Source organism: Phascolarctos cinereus, unplaced genomic scaffold, assembly GCF_003287225.1.
Source record: "Phascolarctos cinereus isolate Bilbo 61053 unplaced genomic scaffold, phaCin_HiC Scaffold_4;HRSCAF=312, whole genome shotgun sequence".
Lineage (NCBI taxonomy): Eukaryota > Metazoa > Chordata > Mammalia > Diprotodontia > Phascolarctidae > Phascolarctos > Phascolarctos cinereus.
Genome location: NW_027555847.1, coordinates 726697328 through 726718031, shown reverse-complemented (window position 1 = coordinate 726718031; position 20704 = coordinate 726697328). Strand labels below are relative to the sequence as shown.

General features: G+C 45.7%; 1 protein-coding gene across 2 annotated transcripts; it reads right to left on the bottom strand.

Annotated features, from left to right (window-relative positions):
* Positions 1 to 240: 240 nt before the first annotated feature.
* LOC110202532 (uncharacterized) lies at positions 241 to 19495 on the bottom strand. Of its 2 annotated transcripts, XM_020978737.2 has the most exons (3): positions 19389 to 19495; positions 14490 to 14699; positions 241 to 4023 (listed from the first exon to the last, which is right to left on the bottom strand). In XM_020978737.2, exon 3 carries the CDS (start codon positions 3738 to 3740, stop codon positions 2745 to 2747), a length of 996 nt encoding a protein of 331 aa, XP_020834396.1. In that variant the 5' UTR covers positions 3741 to 4023; positions 14490 to 14699; positions 19389 to 19495; the 3' UTR covers positions 241 to 2744. The 2 variants fall into 2 exon arrangements, with proteins under 2 accessions (XP_020834396.1, XP_020834398.1); XM_020978739.2 differs by lacking the exon at positions 14490 to 14699.
* Positions 19496 to 20704: the final 1209 nt, after the last annotated feature.

Below are 20704 nucleotides of genomic sequence, written 5' to 3'. Positions count from 1 at the left end.
ATTAGCTAGCACCTAGTCGGTCCAAAGCTAGAGAAGAGCATGTGATTAATTAGTAGATGATGCACCTTTGTCCTTACTCAACTTTTTAATATATCTAAAGTTTTCACCACTTTTCTCCTCTTCTGTTTCCAGCCCCATATCTCTTTCACAGGGTCATAGACTTACAGTTAGAAAGAAACTTCTAGGTTATGTAACCCAAACTCTTCATTATACAAATGAACAAAATGAGGCACAGACTGGTTCTGTGACTTCCCAAGGTCTTACCGGGAATTATAGATTTAGAATTCCAGGTCAAGTCCTCTGAATTCTAATCTCACACTCTAAGATATAACCATTAAGCCAAAAAAAATCAATAGGACATAACAAGAGCTACAGTGAAACAGGAGTATAACACAGGATGAACCAATATAGAGGAGAAGGAAATAGATCAAAATCATTAAATCAACGAGCAAGATCCTCCAACCACTCACTCATTCTCGTTCAGAAACCCATGTTGTGTAAGTTCTCCAAAGGTCCAGGTATCATCCAATCTGCATTCATGTTTCTAGGAAACAAATCATGAAGTTCATCATAATTCACCTTTCAGTCTACGGTACAGGAAGGTTCTTCTAGATAGAAATGTCACCAAAGACGTCTGTCAATTTCCAGAGTTCAATTTCAGTGCAGGTGCCAATGAATTTTCCTAAATGGCATCATTACCCCCAACACTACTTTTTATTATTTTCCAGATATTCCTTGGTATTCTTGACTTTTTGTCTTACAAATGAATTTTGTCTAACTGTAAAAGTATCCCTTAAGTAGCATGGTATGTCACCAACTTTGAAATTTGGCTATTACTTCACTACTATTATAGCGGCACAGTCTATCCAAGAACATTGAATTTCTCTGCAATCATGAGATCTTTTATTTCTGTAAACAGTCTTGTAGTTCAATTTTTATAAGTCCTGTGTGTGTCTTTATAGGTCAATCCCTACTTATTTGATCTTAAATAGAATTCCTCTTCCAATCTCTTCTCCTAACTTTTATTAACATATGAAAAAGCTGATGAGTTCAATGAATTTCTTTTGTATCCAGCTACTTTATTGAAGTTATTGGTTCTTTTGATTATTAATATTTTTTTTCATCCAGCCTCTAAGCTTCTCTATGAAAACCATAATATCAATATCTATTCATAGTGGAGAAAGAAATTTTATAAATGTAATCATTGTGAAAAGGAACACAAATGAAAAAAAATAGGATTAAAGGAAGAGTGGTAATACCAAATCTCAAAGTATATAAAGTAAATATACAAAGAATCCATGTCCATATCAAAGCAGTAATTCTTAAAACAATCTGGTACTGCACAAAACATAGAAAAGCAGATAATGAGACAGAGTAGATAAGTCGGACTTAGGAATAAATGTACATAGTAGAATTTGGTAAACTAAAAAGTACATAAACTACTGGGAAAGGAACTATGTGAAGAGATACAGGGAAAAACACAAAGTAGTATGGTTTAAAACAAAGTTTAGATGGGCATGTTATGTCAAATTTCACAAAAAATTCCCAATGGACATGACCCAAACATAAAAAAGTCACATCATTAAAAAAAAACAAACCCTAACCTAAACTAAAGGAGAATTGAAGCCTACTTATTTTACAACTACGGAAAGAGGGAAATTATTAATCACTCACAGGATAGGTCACAAAAGAAAAAACACAATTATGATTATATAAAATTTAAAAGTTTTTGCATAAATAAAAATGTAGCTAGACTCAAAAGAAAAGATTATGGGTGAAAAGTCTTTGCATTAAATATCTCTAAGAACAGTCTAACATTTAAAACCAAAAGGCAACTGCCATATGTTCGTAGGTTAACACTTGTTCCCAAAAGACAAGTGGTCAGGGCATATGAAAACTTTCAAAAGAAATACAAATGCTCAAGTATTTGAAAAAATGTTCAAGAGACTCTTGTAATCAGACAAACTGAAACGAAAACTACTTAAAAAAACTGCCTTTCATGTATCAAATTAGAAAAGATGGGGCAACGAACTTAGTGTTGGAGAGGTTACAAGACGACAAGCACATTTCGTGGAATTGTCAATGAGCTCGACCCCTCCAGAAAATAATGAGGAGTTAGTAAGAAAACTTACCAAACTGCTAATACTTCTTTAACCCACAGATTCCACTACTGGAGCTATCCTCAAGGAAGACGCTGACGGAACCAATCTGAATAGACATGTTCTGAGCTACATCACATGTGGTAACAAAAGTTGGAAACAAAACATATCCCTAGTGATCAGGGAATGACTGAATAAACTAATATAAAAATATTGCAGAATATTACTGGGCTACAAGGGATGACAAAGATTAACTGGAAGAAACTTGGGAAGATGTGCTTGAAGAGTGGCAGAGCAAGGAAAGCCAAGTCAAAGCATCAACAGACATAAATGCCTCAATGATGTAAATAAAATCAGCACTCAGAGGAAAACAAAAACCCTTGTCAAATACAATAGTCAATGTTAGTAAAACAATATATAAAATATAAGCACAAATCTCTCCTGTTAACGAATGAAAAATTTTTGAGAATGTATGTTGTAAAGGTATTTAGGTATTGATTATCAGGACAGATCTACTGTGAAAAGATGTATCAATAATTTTTAAAGGAGTAAAAACCCCACTCCATTCACCAGGTTTTTCTCTTTACTAAGAATTGGTGTTGAATAAGGTGTTTGCTCTGGAGCAAGCCTCCCTCAAAGTTTCTCTCAATTATGCAGCCTCTGATGTCTGGTTAGACCAGCACTCAAGCGGAAGCACCTCCCACATTCACTACATTCAAAAGGTTTCTCTCCAGTATGAATTTTCTGATGGCGACTAAGCTGGGCACTCTGACGGAAACACATCCCACATTCATGACATTCGTAAGGTTTCTCTCCAGTATGAATTCTCTCATGTTGAATAAGATGCGTCCTCTTGCAAAAGGCCTTTCCACATTCACGACATGCATGAGGTTTCTCTCCTGTGTGAATTCTCTGATGAGCAGCAAGGGATGAGTTGTAGTTGAAAGTTTTCCCACATTCATGACATTCATAAGGTTTCTCTCCAGTATGAATCCTCTGGTGGCAAATAAGCTGTGAGTTCTGGTGGAAAGCCTTTCCACATTCATTACACACATATATCTCTCCCGTATGAACTTTCTGATGTCGAGTGAGTTCTGTGCTCTGGCGGAAGGCCTTGCCACATTCATTACATTCATAAGGTTTCTCTCCAGTATGTATTCTCTGATGGGCAGCAAGAGATGCACTGTGGTTGAAGGCCCTTCCACATTCGTTACACTCATAAGGTTTCTCCCCAGTATGAATTCTCTGATGGGAAGCAAGGGATGAGCTGTGATTGAAGGCCCTTCCACATTCACTACATTCATAAGGTTTCTCTCCAGTATGAATTCTTTGATGGCGAGTAAGATGGGCGCTCTGTCGAAAAGTCTTCCCACATTCAGTGCATTCATAAGGTTTCTCTCCAGTATGAATTCTCCAATGTTGAGTAAGCTGTGTCCTCTTGTAGAAGGCCTTTCCACATTCATCACATTCGTAATGTTTCTCTTTAGTATGAATTTTCTGATGTTGAGTAAGCTGAGTTCTCCATTGGAAGGCTTTCCCACATTCAAAAGGTTTCTTCTCAGTATTTAGACTATGATAGTCAATAAGGTCTGAATTATAACTGAAGGATTTCCCACAGTCGTTATACTTAGAAAATATCATTTTTGAGCTTGTTCTGCTGTATTTTTTTTAACTGTCTAAATAGTCTAGAGTTCTTTCTGTGTATCACATTTGTAGAGACTGTCTCTAAAAGACACTTTGTGCTATAGACAAAGGACTGGCCCTACACCGAAGATTCTACTTTATTTCTTATCTTCAAATAGGTTTCCTTTGGTTGACTTCCAATTTGGAGACACAGGGAAGTCTCACTCTTTCCCAGGATGGTTCTTCCAGAGAAACGCCAAATTTGAAATGGACTCCTTGGTTTCCGGTTTAGTCTCCAAATCTGAAAGAAAGAAAAAAGTCAATGTCCACTGTTCTCTAGTTGTACATGGAGCCTTGTCCTATCTCATGTATCAAGAAAAATAACTCAAAACTTTAAAGGGCAGTAGAAATAACAATACAATCTCATGTTTTACAGGGCTGTTGTGAGAAAACTACTTCTCAAACCTTAAAGCACTATACAAATGTAAATTAGTAGTATACAGCGTATTAAATGACTCAGATTGAAACAATTTATGAGGTAACATGCTATCTTAAATTGAGGAAACTGAGGTTCAGGGTGCTTTAGCAATTTTAGCAAAACGTATGCGCCCAAAGTCACACCATTAATAAGTATAAAATATTGGACACGAACTAAATGGAACTTCTGACTTTAAGTCCAGTATTCTTTCCACTTAACGAAGGAAATAGGCTTTTTTTTTCCTATGCAGTTCTAAAGAGCTTATCTTGAAAAATAGATAGAAGTTCCAGGAGGGCTGTTTTCACCTCATTATCAAGGAAGGCTACAATCAGAGCTGTCTAAAATCAGACAGGCAGACGCATAAAACGTTAGACCTTATAAAAGATCATCTACTACAAAACCCTCCTTTTGAAGATGAAGAAAACAAAGCTCATAACTATACTTTTACTTTTGAGTCTCTCCTCTCTTCAGCTGATCCCACAATCAACCTCTCCCTCTACTACTCTTCCCTCTCCCCTGATCTACTGGTTTAATCCCTGATACTTACAACCCTACCTAGGTCTCCCTTCTGGCTGTAAAACACTCTCAGTTGACCACACTATTACCTCCAGCTATAATCACCTCTTTCTTCCTTTTCAATCAAACTTAGGAAAAGCTGCCTATTCTCGCTGCTTCCACATCCTTTCCTCTTTACTTATTTCTCAACTCTTGACACCTCTACATATATATGTTATCTCATCTCAACTGGGCCCTCACTGAAGCAAGACAAACATTCTACTATTTCACACATGAATCACTATCCCACTTTCACCAGTGGATGTTTGAAGCATTCACAACTCTCCTTCAGGTCACTCCATGGCAACCCCTCACACACTCTCTTAACTGAATAATTCACCTCATACTTCAATGAAAAAAATTCAGTTCATTCACCAAGAGCTCACTCTTCTCATTTCACATCATTCAGACATCTTTCTCCACAATCTCCTCTTGCCCTAAATCATTGAATGGGTGTTGCCTCAGACAAACTGAGACCTGGGAAAGACTTTAGCTTAGAAAGACCAATGTCTCCTACTGCTACTGGGGCCATCTCCAGTCCTCCTGATCTATATCTTACCACTGGACCCAGATCTGGAGGAGAGAGAGAGAGAGGCTGTTGATTTTGCACAGTCCTGACTACTTAAATCCAATTCACTTGCAAGTCATGACATCACCTTCTCAATGTTATGGTCCTCTTCAACAATGAAGGATAAACAACAACAGATGAAGGTAGCCCTTCTTCTTGCCAAGGCAACCCCTCCCCTCCCAATGCACCTGTGATCAACTCTTTTCAACTTCTCTAACACAAGAGCTTCCATTATCATCCCCATTATTTCTCTTATCTCCACTCTGTCCCCACACATTAGATCTTTCTCTATCACTTACAAACAAGTCCACGTCTCCACCTTTAAAAAGTCTGCATTTGACCCAACTATCCTCAATAGCTATCATAGTGCATCTATATACCATATCATACAATCATACTAGATCTCTCCTTCTGAACTCCTTGATAAAGATGTCTGTCCCTGAGGTCTCCATTTCTTCTTTCACTCCATTCCAATACCTCTGACCTCATAATTCAACTGAAACTGCCCTGTCAAAAATAATCAATGATTTCTATGCCAAAACCAATAGACTTTTCTCAAACCTTATCTTCCTTGACTTTTCTGAAGACTATCAAATTGTTGGTCACTGTGTGCTCTGAGATATTCTTCTTCTAATTCTCTTATCTTCACAATTATTCCTTCTGAATCTCCTTTGTGGGTCTTCATCCACGTCAGGCCCACTAGTATCCTCTAAGGCTCTTCTCCTGGGTCTCCTCTCTTTTTCTCTACACTGTATCATTTGAAAATTTCATCAGCTCCCACGAGTTGAGTTATTATCTCCATGCAGATGGTTCTGAGATCTGTAAAGCCACCGTTGGTGTCTCCTCTAAGCCACACTCACACACCTCCAACTGCTTATTCCACATCTCACCTGGCTGTCCCACAGGCATTTCAAAGTCAATGTGCCTGAAACAGAAAATTCTCTTCCTATCCCCCCCCAAAACCTACCAGTTAGTTTCCAAACTTTCCTATTGCTATTGAGGTTGTCACTATCCTCCCAGCCACCCAGGCACAGAACCTGTGTCATCCTGGACCCTTTACTTACATTTACCCCACATATCTCATGGGTTAACAAATCCTGTCACTTCTATCTTTGTAACATCTCTTACATTCATCCCCTTCTTTCCATTCATGACTGCAACCCCTGGTTCAGGCCCTCATCACCTCTTAGCAAGACTACTGCAATAGCCTTCAACAGCCTTCTAACTGGTCTCCTGAACTCTCATCACTCCCCAATCTCCACTCTAATCCATGCTCTACTCAGACGCTAAGGTGATTTTTCTAAACCTTAGGCCTAAACCAAGTCACTCCCTTGCTCAAAGAACTCTAGTGGTTGTTCCTATTATCTCTACTAATATAAAAGTCCTGTTTGGCATTTAAAGCTTTTCATAATCAAGCACTTTTCCAGTCTTCTAAAACCATCTCTTAATTACCCCCCTCCCCTGCCCCACCGCCACCTCCCAACAATCCTACTGGCCCACTTGCATTTTCCCTTTTTTTTTTGAGGTAACTGGGGTTAAGTGACTTCCCCAGGGTCACACAGCTAGTAAGTGTCAAGTGTTAGAGGCCAGACTTGAACTCAGGTCCTCCTGATTCCAGGGCTGGTGCTCTAACCACTACGCCACCTAGCTGTCCCAGAACGTTACTTTCAAAACTATCCTGTTTGTCTTTGTTGCATCTGAACATTCCCAATTGCATATTTTAAAACATGCTTAAATGACCCTCTCTCTCTCTCTCTTTTTTGGGGGGGAGCACACACATTATTGTCAGCATCATCCCCCACCCCTTCCTCACCAAATCCATAAAACCAAAACCAAACAATCATACACTTTTAACAAATAAGCTCTGCAAATAAAACAAATCCCATATTTGCCACGTCGAACAATGCACGTCACATTTAGCACCTTGGGTCATTCCTCTCTCAGGGGTGGGTAGCATGCGTCATCCTTGGTCATCTGAAGCAGGGTAGTCGCTGCACTGATCAGAGTTCTAAAGTCCTCCCCAAGCCAATTTTCTTTATAGTGTTGTTCCTACATAAAACGCTCTCCTGGTTCTGCTCATTTCACTCTGCACCAGTTCATGCAAGTCTTCCCAAATTTCTTTGAAACCTCCTTTTTGTCAATTTTTTACAGCAGAACTATATGTCACAACACTCAAACTATTATTTGCTCAACCATTCCAACTGTCCTGTCCCTCTCCTCTTTTAATTACAGTTCTTCACCAAAATAAAAAAAGCAGCTACAAGGACTTTTTGTACACATGGATCTTTTTCTCTCATCTCTCGAGGTATGTATAGGCCTAGTTAGCAGCATAACTGAGCCAAAGGGCATGAAGTTTATTGACTTTTTGATCATGATGCCTAATGGCTTTCCAGGGCTGAACCAATTCATGGCTCTGACATGTACCAATGTGTGGTACATTGTCTCACTGTTGTCATTTTCTTTGATGAAACTTTCTGTTTCTCTGATATGTTCTTTGACCCACAGATTTTTTAGGATTAGGTTATTTAGTCTCCAATTCATTTTTAATCCTTTCTTCAAAGGCTATTATTTCTATTTTCTGCACCTGTGAAGTTTTTCTGCCTTACAATACATGGTAAGTCAATTTCTGTAAATATGATAGGTGCAGCTGAGAAATGTTTACTCCTTTCTGTTTCCAGAGGCCTAGTATCTATGATTTGATTCAGATCCTTGGGCTAGGCTGACAAAGAAATACCTTTTTTTTTTCCTAAAGCCACTTATAAATCATTCTCTTAATAGACTAGACTCCAGAATACATCACTACAGATCAAGTTCACTGGACAACATTTTGCAGACTCCACCTTGTTCTTTTTCTGCAATTTGGGCTCCTTTCTTTTCTCTAGTCCTCACCACACTTCTGCTCTATTATACAGTATCTTTTAAAGAAAATCCAGTGACTCAATAGTTACATCTGCCAGTTTTTTCAGAGCACCAGGGCAATGCTTTCAAAGTAGAAATGACTGGAATTCTGGAAGGAAGTCAGCACTGCCTCTTAGAGTTTGTGAGAGAGAAGTCAAGGAAATCCAGGCATTCTGTGACATACACCCTGGATTTGGGGAAAGTAGATTTCAAAGAGCTCAGAAGAAAGACGGGGAGGAAGAGGTCAGCTTAGGGAGCAGAGCAGACGCTCAAGAACAAAGGGTGGTTCTCCTTGGCCATGGCATCAAACTTGGGAGGAGTGGCATAGGAGAATGTTAGCTATAAAGCATGTTACCCATTTCTCCACTGTTCGGCTACTGGCAGAGCACAAGCTAATACACAGACAGAGCCTCGGTGCCCATGCTATCACTCTGATGCCTCTGTGCCAGGCGGGCCATGATACAGCTCCATGGCAAACACAACTTCTGCTTTTTCCATTCCCTTTGATCATTAACCAAAGCCTATCCTCTTTCTTGCCTCCCAAATGGGAACTGGCATGCATGAGCATATATATCCATCCCTACTACACTAACTTTTTTGGGGGGGAGTGAGGCAATCAGGGTTAAGTGACTTGCCCAGGGTAACACAGCTAATGTCAAATGTCTGAGGATTAAAACTCAAGCCCTCCTGATTCCGAGGCCGGAGCTCTATCCTCTGCGCCATCCAGCTGCCCCCTTTTTTTTTTTTTTACTGTTTTTGGTGAGGCAATTAGGGTTAAGTGACCTGCCCAGGGTCATACAACTAGTAAGTGTCAAGTGTCTGAGGCTGGATTTGAATTCAGGTTCTCCTGACTCCAGGGCTATTGCTTCATCCACCGTTTCACCTAGCTGCCCCTAACTTTTTTATTTATCGTTTCTTCTCAACTAGACACATAACCTCAGAAAACCAAATTCCAGTTGGCCATCCCAATCCGTCAAGCACCAGACACCTACTGAGAGCAAACTAATCTTTACCCATGAGGATCCTTGTTCACTGGTCACCTGAGCTCACAGCACTCCTGGATTGGAATGGCCCTGAGCAGCCTTCTCATGGACCCTATCCTGCACTACAACACCCTGAGAATGGTAACCTAGCCTTTGCTTAAAGATGTTCCATGTCTCTCCCGATGTGGAGCTACCCGAAGACGGCAACAGAGTTGTTGTAGTCTGGCCACATTCCAGGTTCAGGTTAGCTCAGATAGCCTTGGGTTTTCCTTCTCTCAGAAATGTGACTCTATTGGTGTCTAACTTGGCACAGTGCCTGGCACACAGGTGCTTAGGAAATGCAAGTTGCCTGACTGACTCTGCAGTAGGTGGACGTGGGCAATGCCAACAGACTGTGACATTCTGAACTTTGACTTCATCAAAGACTCCCTCCGATGACCCAGTCCTACGCCATCTTTCATCTGTCCAGTGCAGTCTTCCATTCTGCTCTCTGAGGACACCCTCAGGGTGATGCTCAATAAACATTCTTTAAAAAGGTTTTTTTTCCCCTCCAGGGTTTCTTGATGCTTTAGGAGGCAATGGCGCCCCTAATCACTGTGACTTCTGAGCCTCTATCACAATACAAGCCTAAGATTGGTGTTGGAGGGAAAACGGTCTTGAGAAATTCAGTGTTACGTGGTATAAAAACAGGTCCCATGCTAAGTGCTTTACAAATATTATTTCATTTGATCCTTATAATAACTGTGTAAGGCAGGTATTATTACTATCCCCATTTTTATAGTTGAGGAAACAGAGGCAAAGTGACATAGCTAAGAAACGTCTGAGCAGGATCTGAGTTCAGGTCTTCCTCACTCCAGGCCTACCACACTATCCACTGTATCATCTAACCGACCTCCTCAAAAACAAGGTGATATCCTACTTTGACTTCACATCTAAGGGACATGGCATAGTCATGGCCTCCTGGAACTTCCAATGTGAAGGCAAGCATGCTCCTTTTTCTGGATTACATGGTTTTACTATCTCTGACTAATCTTTAGTGAAGAGATCTCTCTGATGATATCAAAATAAATGGCTTCTAGTAGGCATTCCTGAAAATGAAAGTGATCACCCATAAACAATTCCATTTAAGAAGTTAATTCATTCATCAAACTGGAGAGATATCTTCTAGGTATTTCATCCTAGAGGGTCTATGAGGACACAAACATCATGTGGGGACAGGTTCTATTTGGATTCAGTTCCAGGCAGGTGGTAATACATGTCCTGACAATGTTGTCAAGTTGAAGTAGTTTCTGGCTGGTCATATGACAGTCTCAGCAAAACCTTCTTCTCTAAGGAAACTCTTAGCAATATCTACTTACAACGAAGGCATCTCTCTAAACAAATTCTAGAGCAGCAGAACCCACAAAAAGAGAGAGTGAAACAAATCTCCAGCCCAAGACAACCTGGATGGTTGATTGGAAAGGTCTATCTCGCCAGGCTGAGAGAGAAACATAGTTCAGCACAGGCGCGCAGGCAAAATATGTCTCAGAGAACCTGGAGCAGCCCTCACAGGACTGAATCATGGGCAGCTGTGGCCGTTTCCAGACTTCTCAACCCATAAACCCCAAAGACAACTTAAAAGGTCAGTAGGAAAAGGTCTACCCTGTGGTGAGAGAGGAGCTTGGTCCCAGCCCTAGGGTGGTGGCGGCTTCTGGCCCACAGACTGAGGGGGAATCGAGTGGCTAATCAGAGAGGGATTGCAGGGATCTCTGCTGGTGCTGAGGCAAGATTTTCTTGCTTTGCCTGTACTTGGATCTGGGTCACAGTTCTGGGTGGCGGTCCTGAGAAGAGAAAATCCTCCTCACAGTTCCAAGGCAGAAAAGAGTGCTTGTGGTCATTCACAGACCAGAGCCCAGGCCAGGCATGGAGTAAACACCTCGCCCTTAATCATACCACCTTGGAAGAACTAAAAACTTAAAGGTCCCTAGAAGCATCTCTGAAAACAACTGCACAAAACCCCTGAAGCTTGGGACAGTACATTCTCCACACTCGAAGCAGACCCCCTACCTTAACAAAGAGTTTAAAACACAAATAAAGGCCAGCCCCTCACCTAGCATGAAAGACAATCTGGGTACTCTTAAGACTGCGATGTAAAGAAAACTATCACTTCCCACAATAAAGAATGTCAGCACTTGGCAAAGACTGGTTAAAATATCTATTTCAAGAGAAGGATGAAGGGTGACAGATGTCCTGATCAATATGTCATTACCCATTCTACATTTTCCAAGTTCTATCCCTATACTGAAAGAATGGAAAACACTTGGAATATATTCTCCTGGTCTGTCCCACCATCCCTCCCCCCCTCCACCCAACAACCTCATTTCACACAAGTTTAGAACTGGAAAGGATCTGTAACTCTCTCATTTTCCAGATGAGGTAAAACATACCAAGGTAAAATTGGCAGCTCAACAGCACACCAGAAGACTGCTAGACTGGAGTCAGGACATCTGAATGCGAATCCTGCAGCTGACACACTTACCAGCTGTGTGACCCTGGGTTAAGTCACACGACTAACAAACAAGAGCACTTGCCTCACAGCTGCTGTGAGAACTACATAATATGATGCATGTAAAGCACTTCGCAAGCTGTACAGTGCTATATCAGCTATTGTCTATTATAGTACGTTTGGGAGAAGCAGAACTAATCTGCTCACTCAGTTTAGTGATCCCTAGCTCCCATTTCTATGCTCTGACCAAAGGTTTCCAGGATAGCCCAGAAGAGTCTGCATTAAATGGAAACCACTAAATTCTACCCCAAATTACATCCCTTGCAGTGTCTTCCCTCCCAGATTAGAGATCTGCCACTTCCTGTTTACTGCGTTCCTACTTAATTGTATGTTCTTGGGTTTCATAGAAGCTAGAGACAAGCACCATCTTTTCAAGCAGCCTGGGGACCTTTTTTGCAAAAGCTGTCCCCCTTCCCCCCCCATTCTAGCCTTGTGATTTCATCTATGCTCAAAACTCTAAGCAGAATGACTCCTTTCACAGCTGCAGACTACAGCAACTCACTCACAGCTTAAGAGTTTTAGAGAGTGGCCTGAGGCACTGAAAAGTTGTAACTGGCCTAAGGTCACACAACCAGGACCTAGCTAGGTCTTCCTCCCCCCAGGACCAGTCTTCTGGCGTCCCACAAGAGATTTCAGGGGACATAAGAACGCGGATATTATTTCACTATAACTGATTTCTTTTGTAATCCTATATATTTTCCTTCTTCCTTCCAGAGAAGGGGGTGAGAAGACTGCCCAACGGGCCCATGACACAAGGAAGGAGAAAAGTCCCTGGACTCCACCAGGCCGCCAACTACATCTTGCACGAAGATTACTTCCCATGTCTACATTCTCTGTATGCTTTATACAAGGACCCCCACGCCAAAGTCTTCCTATGTTTGGTTCCAGGAAAGGGTAATGTTGGAATTAATGTCATAGTTTTCAAGGTAATGGGCTGACTCAGTCTTGGCCAACAGCACTCAGACTGCCCTCCAAGGCCTGCTACAAATTCCCAGCATGCCACTGTTCTGTGTCTAGTCTCCACTGTCCTCTTTTACAGGTGTTTTCATTGTGTAGGCTGCCTCCCAGTCTTTTGGAGGCAGCAAGTTTAGTTCCACTACACTGAAAAGAAAGCAATAAACCTAAAGTAAGTTTTCTAAAGTAAGTTTTCTTGAATAATGATCTTCACAAAGAGCAGCTTTGGAGGAGGAGGAGGAAGAGGAAGAGGAGGAGAAAGGGGGGAGGAAGAGGAAGGAGCAGAGGAGAATCCAAAGGGGAGCTCAGGCCCTTCCAAGGGCTCTCCAGATGGGCGGCATCATTTCATTTGGGGTACTTCTCTTGTGAAATGTTTTATTGGATTATTCTGCCAGACCTTGTGGGGAAGAACATTCTGTCATCATGCACTGTTTGAGGAATTTTTCTAATTGCAAACCCGGATTCTAATAAACCAGTACCAAGAGGGCTAGGAGAAGGGTGGAGGTGGTGCAGGGACTTTTAAATGAAGCAAACCTGGAAAAAGGAGAGCTGACCGCCCCAGAAGCCCAGCTGGCATCAGCCATCAGGGATGGATACTCCAGCACTGACGAAGGTCAGGAGCAGAACCAAAGCTCTGGCTTCATGAAGGGAGCAAGTCTTCTTGCTTCTTAGCCCAGAGCCATTCAGCCTCAGTCTCTAGACAAGGTGTCTTTAGGTCAATGGTAATAGGCAGAGGAGGCAACATCAGCAAGAGTTACAGTGTCCAAGGGAGAGTTTCCAGGGATAGAACATAAGATCTCCTCAAGAAGTAAAAGCAACAGGCAGCTTTATCTAACAAACGTTATCTCACCTGATGATATTATAATAACCCTGGAGAAAACTGAGAGAGGAAGCGACTTGGCCAGGGTCACACAGCTAGTAAGTGATCAAGGCTCCCTGACTCCAGGGCCAGCACGCTATCCACTGTGCCACCCTATTGCATCTATATCAGTATCTCTAAATGATATCTGACTGCAGGCAGGAAGATCTGAGTTCAAATCCCACCTCAGACAATGGCCAAGTCATTCTGCCTCTCTCAACCTCAGTTTCTCTATCTATAAAATGGGGAGATAACAGCACCTGCCTAATAGGATCGCTGTAAGGTTCAAAAGAGATGACACAGGTATTATAGCACTTTACAAACCTGAAACACTTTTATAAATGCTCGCTCTAAATTACCTACAGTTGAGATCTGTGTGGGAGGACGGAGCTCCGTAGGCGAAGGGGGAGGTGGCAATGTGGATGCTCATTTATTTATACTTTTTTTTTTTTACATTGTAGAGGATAAACAAATGTTCCAGAAAGGAGGCTTCTTCCCCAGGGCCCAAAATAATACATAATAATCTAGCTGAGTTCACTTAGTTGTAGAAGCCTAAAAAATATTTCCTGAAAGACTAAGGAAGTGGAAGGTGAGCTAGGCAATCTCCTACCTGGACCTGAAGCCCCAGGGAAAACAGAGTCAAGAAGGCCAGGACTCTAGGAGGTGCATGGACAACTGGAGACAGAGCAACCTGCTGCAGGCCGGGTGGCCACACTCAGATCTATTTCTGGGGAAGCAGATTCTACAAGAGCCACCCACCTTCCTTAGGAAACCACGTCCATGAGATGAGGGCCCTGATCTGATCTAAAATCCAGTTTGGAAAGGAGACAAATGGCGTGCCCTCAGAGAAGTTCTGTAAGTTATGTCAGAAAAGGGATGTAAGAAAAACCAAGAGCTAGCTTGCCACTGGAGATCCAGGGGACTTACCTCTGTACTTTGTGAGCGAGGGAGGAAGGCTGGGAATCCTGAGGCCGGGCTGGGAAGTCACAGGGAACAAACCCCAACGGCCTTTGGGGCACTTCTGGAGCCAGGGTTTTACTCCTCACAGAGACCTGGCACAGAACTTCCCAAACACCTCAAAATTCCAGCTTCCTCTTTTGTTAAGAGACCTGTCTTTCTGGAGAATTTGTTTATTCCCTATAAGGTAAAAAAAAAAAAAGTAAATAAAATGAACATTACCCATTGCCCCCACCCCAGGGATTACTCCCTCCACCCACACAGATCTCCATGCCTAGGTAATTTAGGATCTGGTTGAGCTGCCTGGGGCGCTAAGAAGAGATTAAGCCTGCCACACAAAACTGGGATGAGGCCAGAGGCACGGGCTGAGAACCCATCCTTCAGCCCACAAGCCAACACAGCCTCCAATTAGCTACACACTTAGATCAAATTTCCGGCTAACAGAACACAAGAAGAACTCCTTCTGAATCTCACTGGGCTGAGAGCTGCCTGGTATCTCCCCTACAGGAAGGTACCTCCCATCTCCCCACCTACTGGCCACCTTCTTTACTTTCTAGTCCCTCCCTCTGAGTTCTCTTTTCTCCCTCGATTATTTCTCGTAACCCTTTATCACCTCCTGTACTGGCTTCTTTCCTGGTCCCAAAGAACGCTCACTTGATCCTGCCCGCTTCCCCTCACTCCCATCTCAAACTGTTATGGCTCAAAAGAACTGTTTCATCTACTAAAGAACAGACACGGGGAAGCTGCAGGGACTATTTCGGAAGTACTTTGCTATACAAGGCAGTTTTAGGCAGCTAGGTGGTACAGTGCACAGAACATTCAGCAGGAAGACGGAAGTTCAAACCAAGCATCAGAAATTATTAGCTGTGTGACTCTGGGCAAGTCATTTAACCCGTCTGCTTGTTTCCAACTGTAAAAATGGAGATTATAATAGCACTCACCTCCCAAGGTTGTCGTAAGAGAATCAAATGAAATAATATTTGTGGAGTGCTTAGCAAAGAGCCAGGCACACAGCAGGTGCATGTACACCTAGTAGGTGCTTAAGTAATGCTTGTTTCCTGCCTTGGGCTTCATTTATCGCCATACCTAGCCTTGACCTGAGTTTGCCTTTTTGACAATTCACTAGCTACCACACTAAAAGCTCTCCTACTTAGGACCTCTCTGTTAATTGACAAGCGTGGGAAATTCCCAATGATAAATTTCTCCTCCCCAGAGGCTGGCTCCACTGGTAAAAGTCACACAACTGAGATGATTTTTATCCACTATAAATTTAGGGTGCATCACCCCAGTTGGGTGGTGGAAAAAACCACACCTTCATATTCACTAAACTTTAAGTAAAATTTAGCCTTCAATTATAAATTTTTTTAAAAGTATGATTCTGATGGGGCGGGGTCCCCAGGCTTCACTAGATGTCCCTGATACAAAAAATAACCCTGGCACTAGGCTCTGAGTGACCCCCTGAATCATTCTCTGTGGCAACTGCTGTTTTCCTCAAGCCTCCAAATTCATCCTGAACCTGTTTGCCCAGCGGGTATATCCCCCCCCCCCCCCAGGCCAAGGAGAGGATCTTATCTTTGGACAGCTCAAAGTGCCAGATGGTTTTTCTCTAATCTGAACTCAAATGTGCCCCTTGGGAACTTCATACTTCTGCCTCACCCCACCCCAGGTTCCTCAGTGACAATCCTCTAGGAGCCAGGTGACTTCTCTGAAAAGCCTGGCTTAGAAGAAATCTCCTATTCTACTTACTTCCCATTTAGGGGAAGAGGTACCTTTACTTCTTCTAAAGGCGAATCCTTCACTCACTGCCCTTGATTTTGTTCTTTGCCCAGACCTTTGGTCCCCTCCCCCCAGGTATCTTCTGCCTCTCCCTTCCCTTGGCTCCTGACATCTGCTTTACTCCAACCCCACTGCTCTAGTCAAATTTCTTGAAAAAAATGGCTGTGGCTCACCCTTTGCACTTCCTCATTCACTACTCTCTCCTCAGCCTCTAACTGGCTTCAGATTGTACTTTCCCTGATACTTGAGCTCTAAGTCACCAATTTCCTCTGTCAGATCTACCTTTTAATACTCATCATCTTCCTCGATCTACTTACAACACATGCTGAAAGATGTTTTTACCCAGGAAACAACTGGCTCTTAATTACTGCTTGACGAATTAAATGAAAGATAACCCTATCCCTCCATTTGTTTGCTCTTCGTTGGGTTTTGAAGCCAGGGTCCTGCCTTTCCTTCCCAGAGTCCTCCCTAGTTTCCTGTGCTCCCCTCCTACAATCTTCCCAACCCCATCCTGAGTGGCCCCCAAAGTTCTTTCCTAAGCTCACCTCTCTCCTGGCACCTTAGTCACTCCTACAGTTTCAAGTATTACCTTGAGGACCGAGAAGTTGTTTTTGTTATTCTTTTTTTTGGGGGGGGGGGGAAGGAAACCTGAAGGGCTGTTAACCCCCAAAAAGGCACTGGATTTGTTCCCTTCAGCCCCGGTGAAAAACTAGAAGCGATGAGCAGAGGTGGCAAAGAAACAAACTTTGGGTTTTATGACAGGATTTGAGCTCTCTAGAGACAGTCTGGGCTTTTTGAGTCTCAGAAGTCTGCAAGCACAGGCTGGTGGCTGCTTGCAGTTTGGCTGAAGAGGGAGACTGTTTTCCAGACACAGTCTGGATCTGATGGAGGCTCTTCCAGCCCAGTAAGGGGCGTGCAATCTTCCCAAGTGGCCTCCCTGGTCCCCTCCCGTCTTAATCACGACTGCTGGGATCTTGCCCTCTAACCGCCTAGAGGAAGGCAGCCACAGTGCAGTGCAGCAGAGTGTCAGGCTTGAGTTCAAATCCTAAGACACTGCCTCAGGTAAATCATGTGACCTCTCTCAGCCTCAGTTTCTTCATGTGAACCAAGGGGGTTGGCCTCAGTGGTCTTTAAGATGCCCACGAACCTCTGCTCTCTGTGTGGACCCAGCCCTTCTGGAACTTCAGATTCAACTTCCCTCCAATGGAACCTGCAGACCTGATATCTGACACCCTCCAGACCATGCAAGGGTCTTCCCATTCTGGCACCATCCTATCTTGTCACCCTCCACGAGGCTCCAGCCAAACGCAGACCCTCAGTGTCCCCGGCTTCCTTCCTGTGCTCCCGCTGCCTCCAACGCCTGGAAGGGTCTCCCAACATTTCTGCCTGCTGAATTCCTACACCACCAATCCAAAAGCCACCTTCCCTGGAAGCCTTCCTGGACAGTAAGGGCGCACATTTAGAGAGTACTCTGGGGTTTGCAAAGCCGTTTTCATATACTAGCTCAGTGGATCCTCATGCCTCAGGAAGAAAACAAAATGAGGTTTAGAAAGATTAAATGGCCTGCCAGGATCCTGGAGTTCTGGGAAATTTTAGGGAAGCTTTCCCTCCCCTGGCCTCCTAGCTCGACTGCTGTTTTCCAATGCATTTTTCCACATTATGATAGATTTCAGGATCTTGGTCTAATCTCCCAACTAGACTCACCCATCATTCTGTATCAGACACCTCTAGGCAGGAGGCAGGGTGGTGATAACAACGATGATGATGATGATGACAACTAGCACTAACACAGCACTTTCAGGCTGGCAAAGCACAGTACAAAGACTACAAAATGAAACCAGTCTCTGCCTTCAAGCTTAAACTGTACAGAAGAAAAACAACAAGGCAGTACAAAACATAGGGATAAGGATGGGCCCTGCGATTTCTGATGGACGGAATCAGGAAAACTGGAGTTTGAATCCTACCCCAGACAGCCACTAGCTGGGTGACCCTGGGCAAGTCACTTCACCCTATTTGCCTGAGTCTCCTCATCACAAAAGTGAGCCCGAGAAGGAAATGGCAAACCATTCTAGTGTCTTTGTAAAAAACAAACAAATAAACAACACCCCCCTAAACAACCCAAGTGGGGTCAAGAATCGTTGACATAACTGAAACAGCTGAACACTGCACACACAACAGATGCACACAGATGTGTATTTACACACATATAATGCACATACATGTCGACATATTTACACGTCATACACACAAACACATCGAGTGTGAGGTCAGGAGCAGCAGGGTGGCCCTGACTTGCTCCAGGGCTGGGTCCGGGGGCACAGACTCCTTCTCTGAGGTCCAACCCCACCCTTTTACAGAGGAGAAAAGCGTGGATCAGAGAGGGTCAGGGAGTGGCCGGAGGGCACCAAAGGCTGGGCTCCTCTGCCCCCCATACCACCAGGTCCAGGGGGCTCGGGCATTGGAAGCCCGGGGATCCCCGGGTCCGAATCCCCTCCCCCACCTTATTTATAACCGGGTCGGCCCTCGGGGGGGGGGCCAGGGTCCTGCCAGAGGCCAAGAGCTCCCACTTCCGGGACAGCCTTGGCCGGTCCACTGAGCCCCTCTGCTCCTCCTCCCTCGCAAAGTGCGGAAACGAGGCCAGAAGACGCGGGTTCGAATCCCACCAGGGTCCCTAAATAGCGTTTCTATTACATGAGGAGCTGGGGTCCTTTCGCGTCGGGACAACAATAACGATCACGATATTAACGGCCGTTTCGGAAGCGCTTCCCGCACATCGCTTCCTGGGCCCCTCCCTCCCTCCGGAGGTCGGGTAGCGACGATCCCTTCCATTTCTCAGCCAAGGGAACTGAGGCCCACGGAGACGACGGGACCTGCCCGGGGTCTGTCGCACAGCCAGCGTGTCTCGGTTTCCTCCTCGGTAAGGCCGGGGCGCTGGCGGCCCCGCCCGCGGACCTCAGTTTCCCCGCCCAGCCGCAGCGCGGGGGCCTAGACCCGGCTCACAGGCGGGAGCGGGGCCCGGGCGCGAGGGCCGCCTCGTCGGGAGCTCCGGGCGGCGCAGCTCCCCCACACAGTCTCTCGGGCCCTCGGACTCACCTCCTCCCCTCCCCGGGGGCCAAGGCCCCTCCTCAGGCCCGGATACAGCGAGCGAGCTCCGGCCGCGGCAAAGAGCAAGACCAGGGCGTCTGCGAGCCAAACACCGCGAGAGCCCGAGCGAGCGCGAGCGGCGAAGCCCCGCCCCCGGGCCACGCGCTCAGGCAAGCCCCGCCCCCACCCGCAGGCCACCTATGAGAGCGAGAGAAGGGCCCGTTTCCCCGCCCCCCTGCGATAGCGTCGCTCCCCGATCGCCCCGCTCCCCGATCGCCCCGCCCCGGCCAGCTCCGAGCCCGGCCCGCGCGCTGTCCCCTCTCCTCCGGGCTCTGCGTCGTGTTTGTTCGCGGTCGTTTGCTTCGAACCCCGCCTCAGCCTGCTAGCCCCGGGAGGGCGGGTGACTCTCGGCCTTTCTTTGTATCCCCGGGCTTAGCCCGTCTCCAGCCCTCTCCCCCAGGCGGGGCGCCCCTTTCCCTTCCCTTCCCCGCCCTCCCGGGGCCGACCTTAGCCTGCCGTGGAAGGGCGGGGCGAGCCTTGAGGCTGCGCCCGCAGTGAAGGGCGGGACCCTCGGGAGAGGGGCGACCCCGTCCTGGGCGCTCGGGTGGGGGGTGGTGTCGGGGTGGACCACAAGCACGAGGCGGGGGGGCTCAGCCGCTCCTCCGGGATGCCCTCCCTTCCCCCGGCGCACTCCCGGAGCGTTATTTACCCAGCATCTAGGTCTGCATGGAGGGAGGGGGTTTCCACTTCCCAAATTCCCCCACGCGGGTGGAGGGACTTTCCATGCTGAGAATCCCCCGCGTCAGTCTAGGGAGTTTCCACCCTGGGAGTTCCCCGCCTCCATAGAGGGAGTTTCCACACTGGGATTTCCCCATCCGGCCGAGACTAGGGTGGGGCCGGAGAAGACCTGGAAAATCACTTCCCTCCTCACGGCGGGGAGGAGCTGTCGGGGAGCTGCCCCCCCCAGGGGCTTCACCCCGGGCGCGTCGGAGAAACGAAAGCCGCCCCCTGGGGCTGCCCAGCCGAGACGGAGCGGGGCCGCCGCCGGACCGGCCCAAGCGAGCGCCCCGGGGTGGCTGGCCGCTGCTGGGAGCCTTTCCCCGCTGGGCAGCCGGCCGGGAAAGCCGCCCGGGACGCGCCCCCGGCCCGGGCCGTCAGACGGCCGAGTCCGATGACCGGGGAGGGCAGCTCATCGCCTCCAGGCCTCGGGACTGGCCGGGCCGGGGTCAGGTCCTGAGCGGGAGCGGACCTGGCGAGGCACCCCGCACCTGAAGGCCGCATCTCCTTTTGGGAAAGAAAAGCGAACGCCTCCGTGTCCTTCTTTT

Coding starts and splice junctions, on each gene's coding strand:
- LOC110202532 (XM_020978737.2), bottom strand. CDS start 3,740: ATGATATTTTCTAAGTATAACGACTGTGGGAAATCCTTCAGTTATAAT.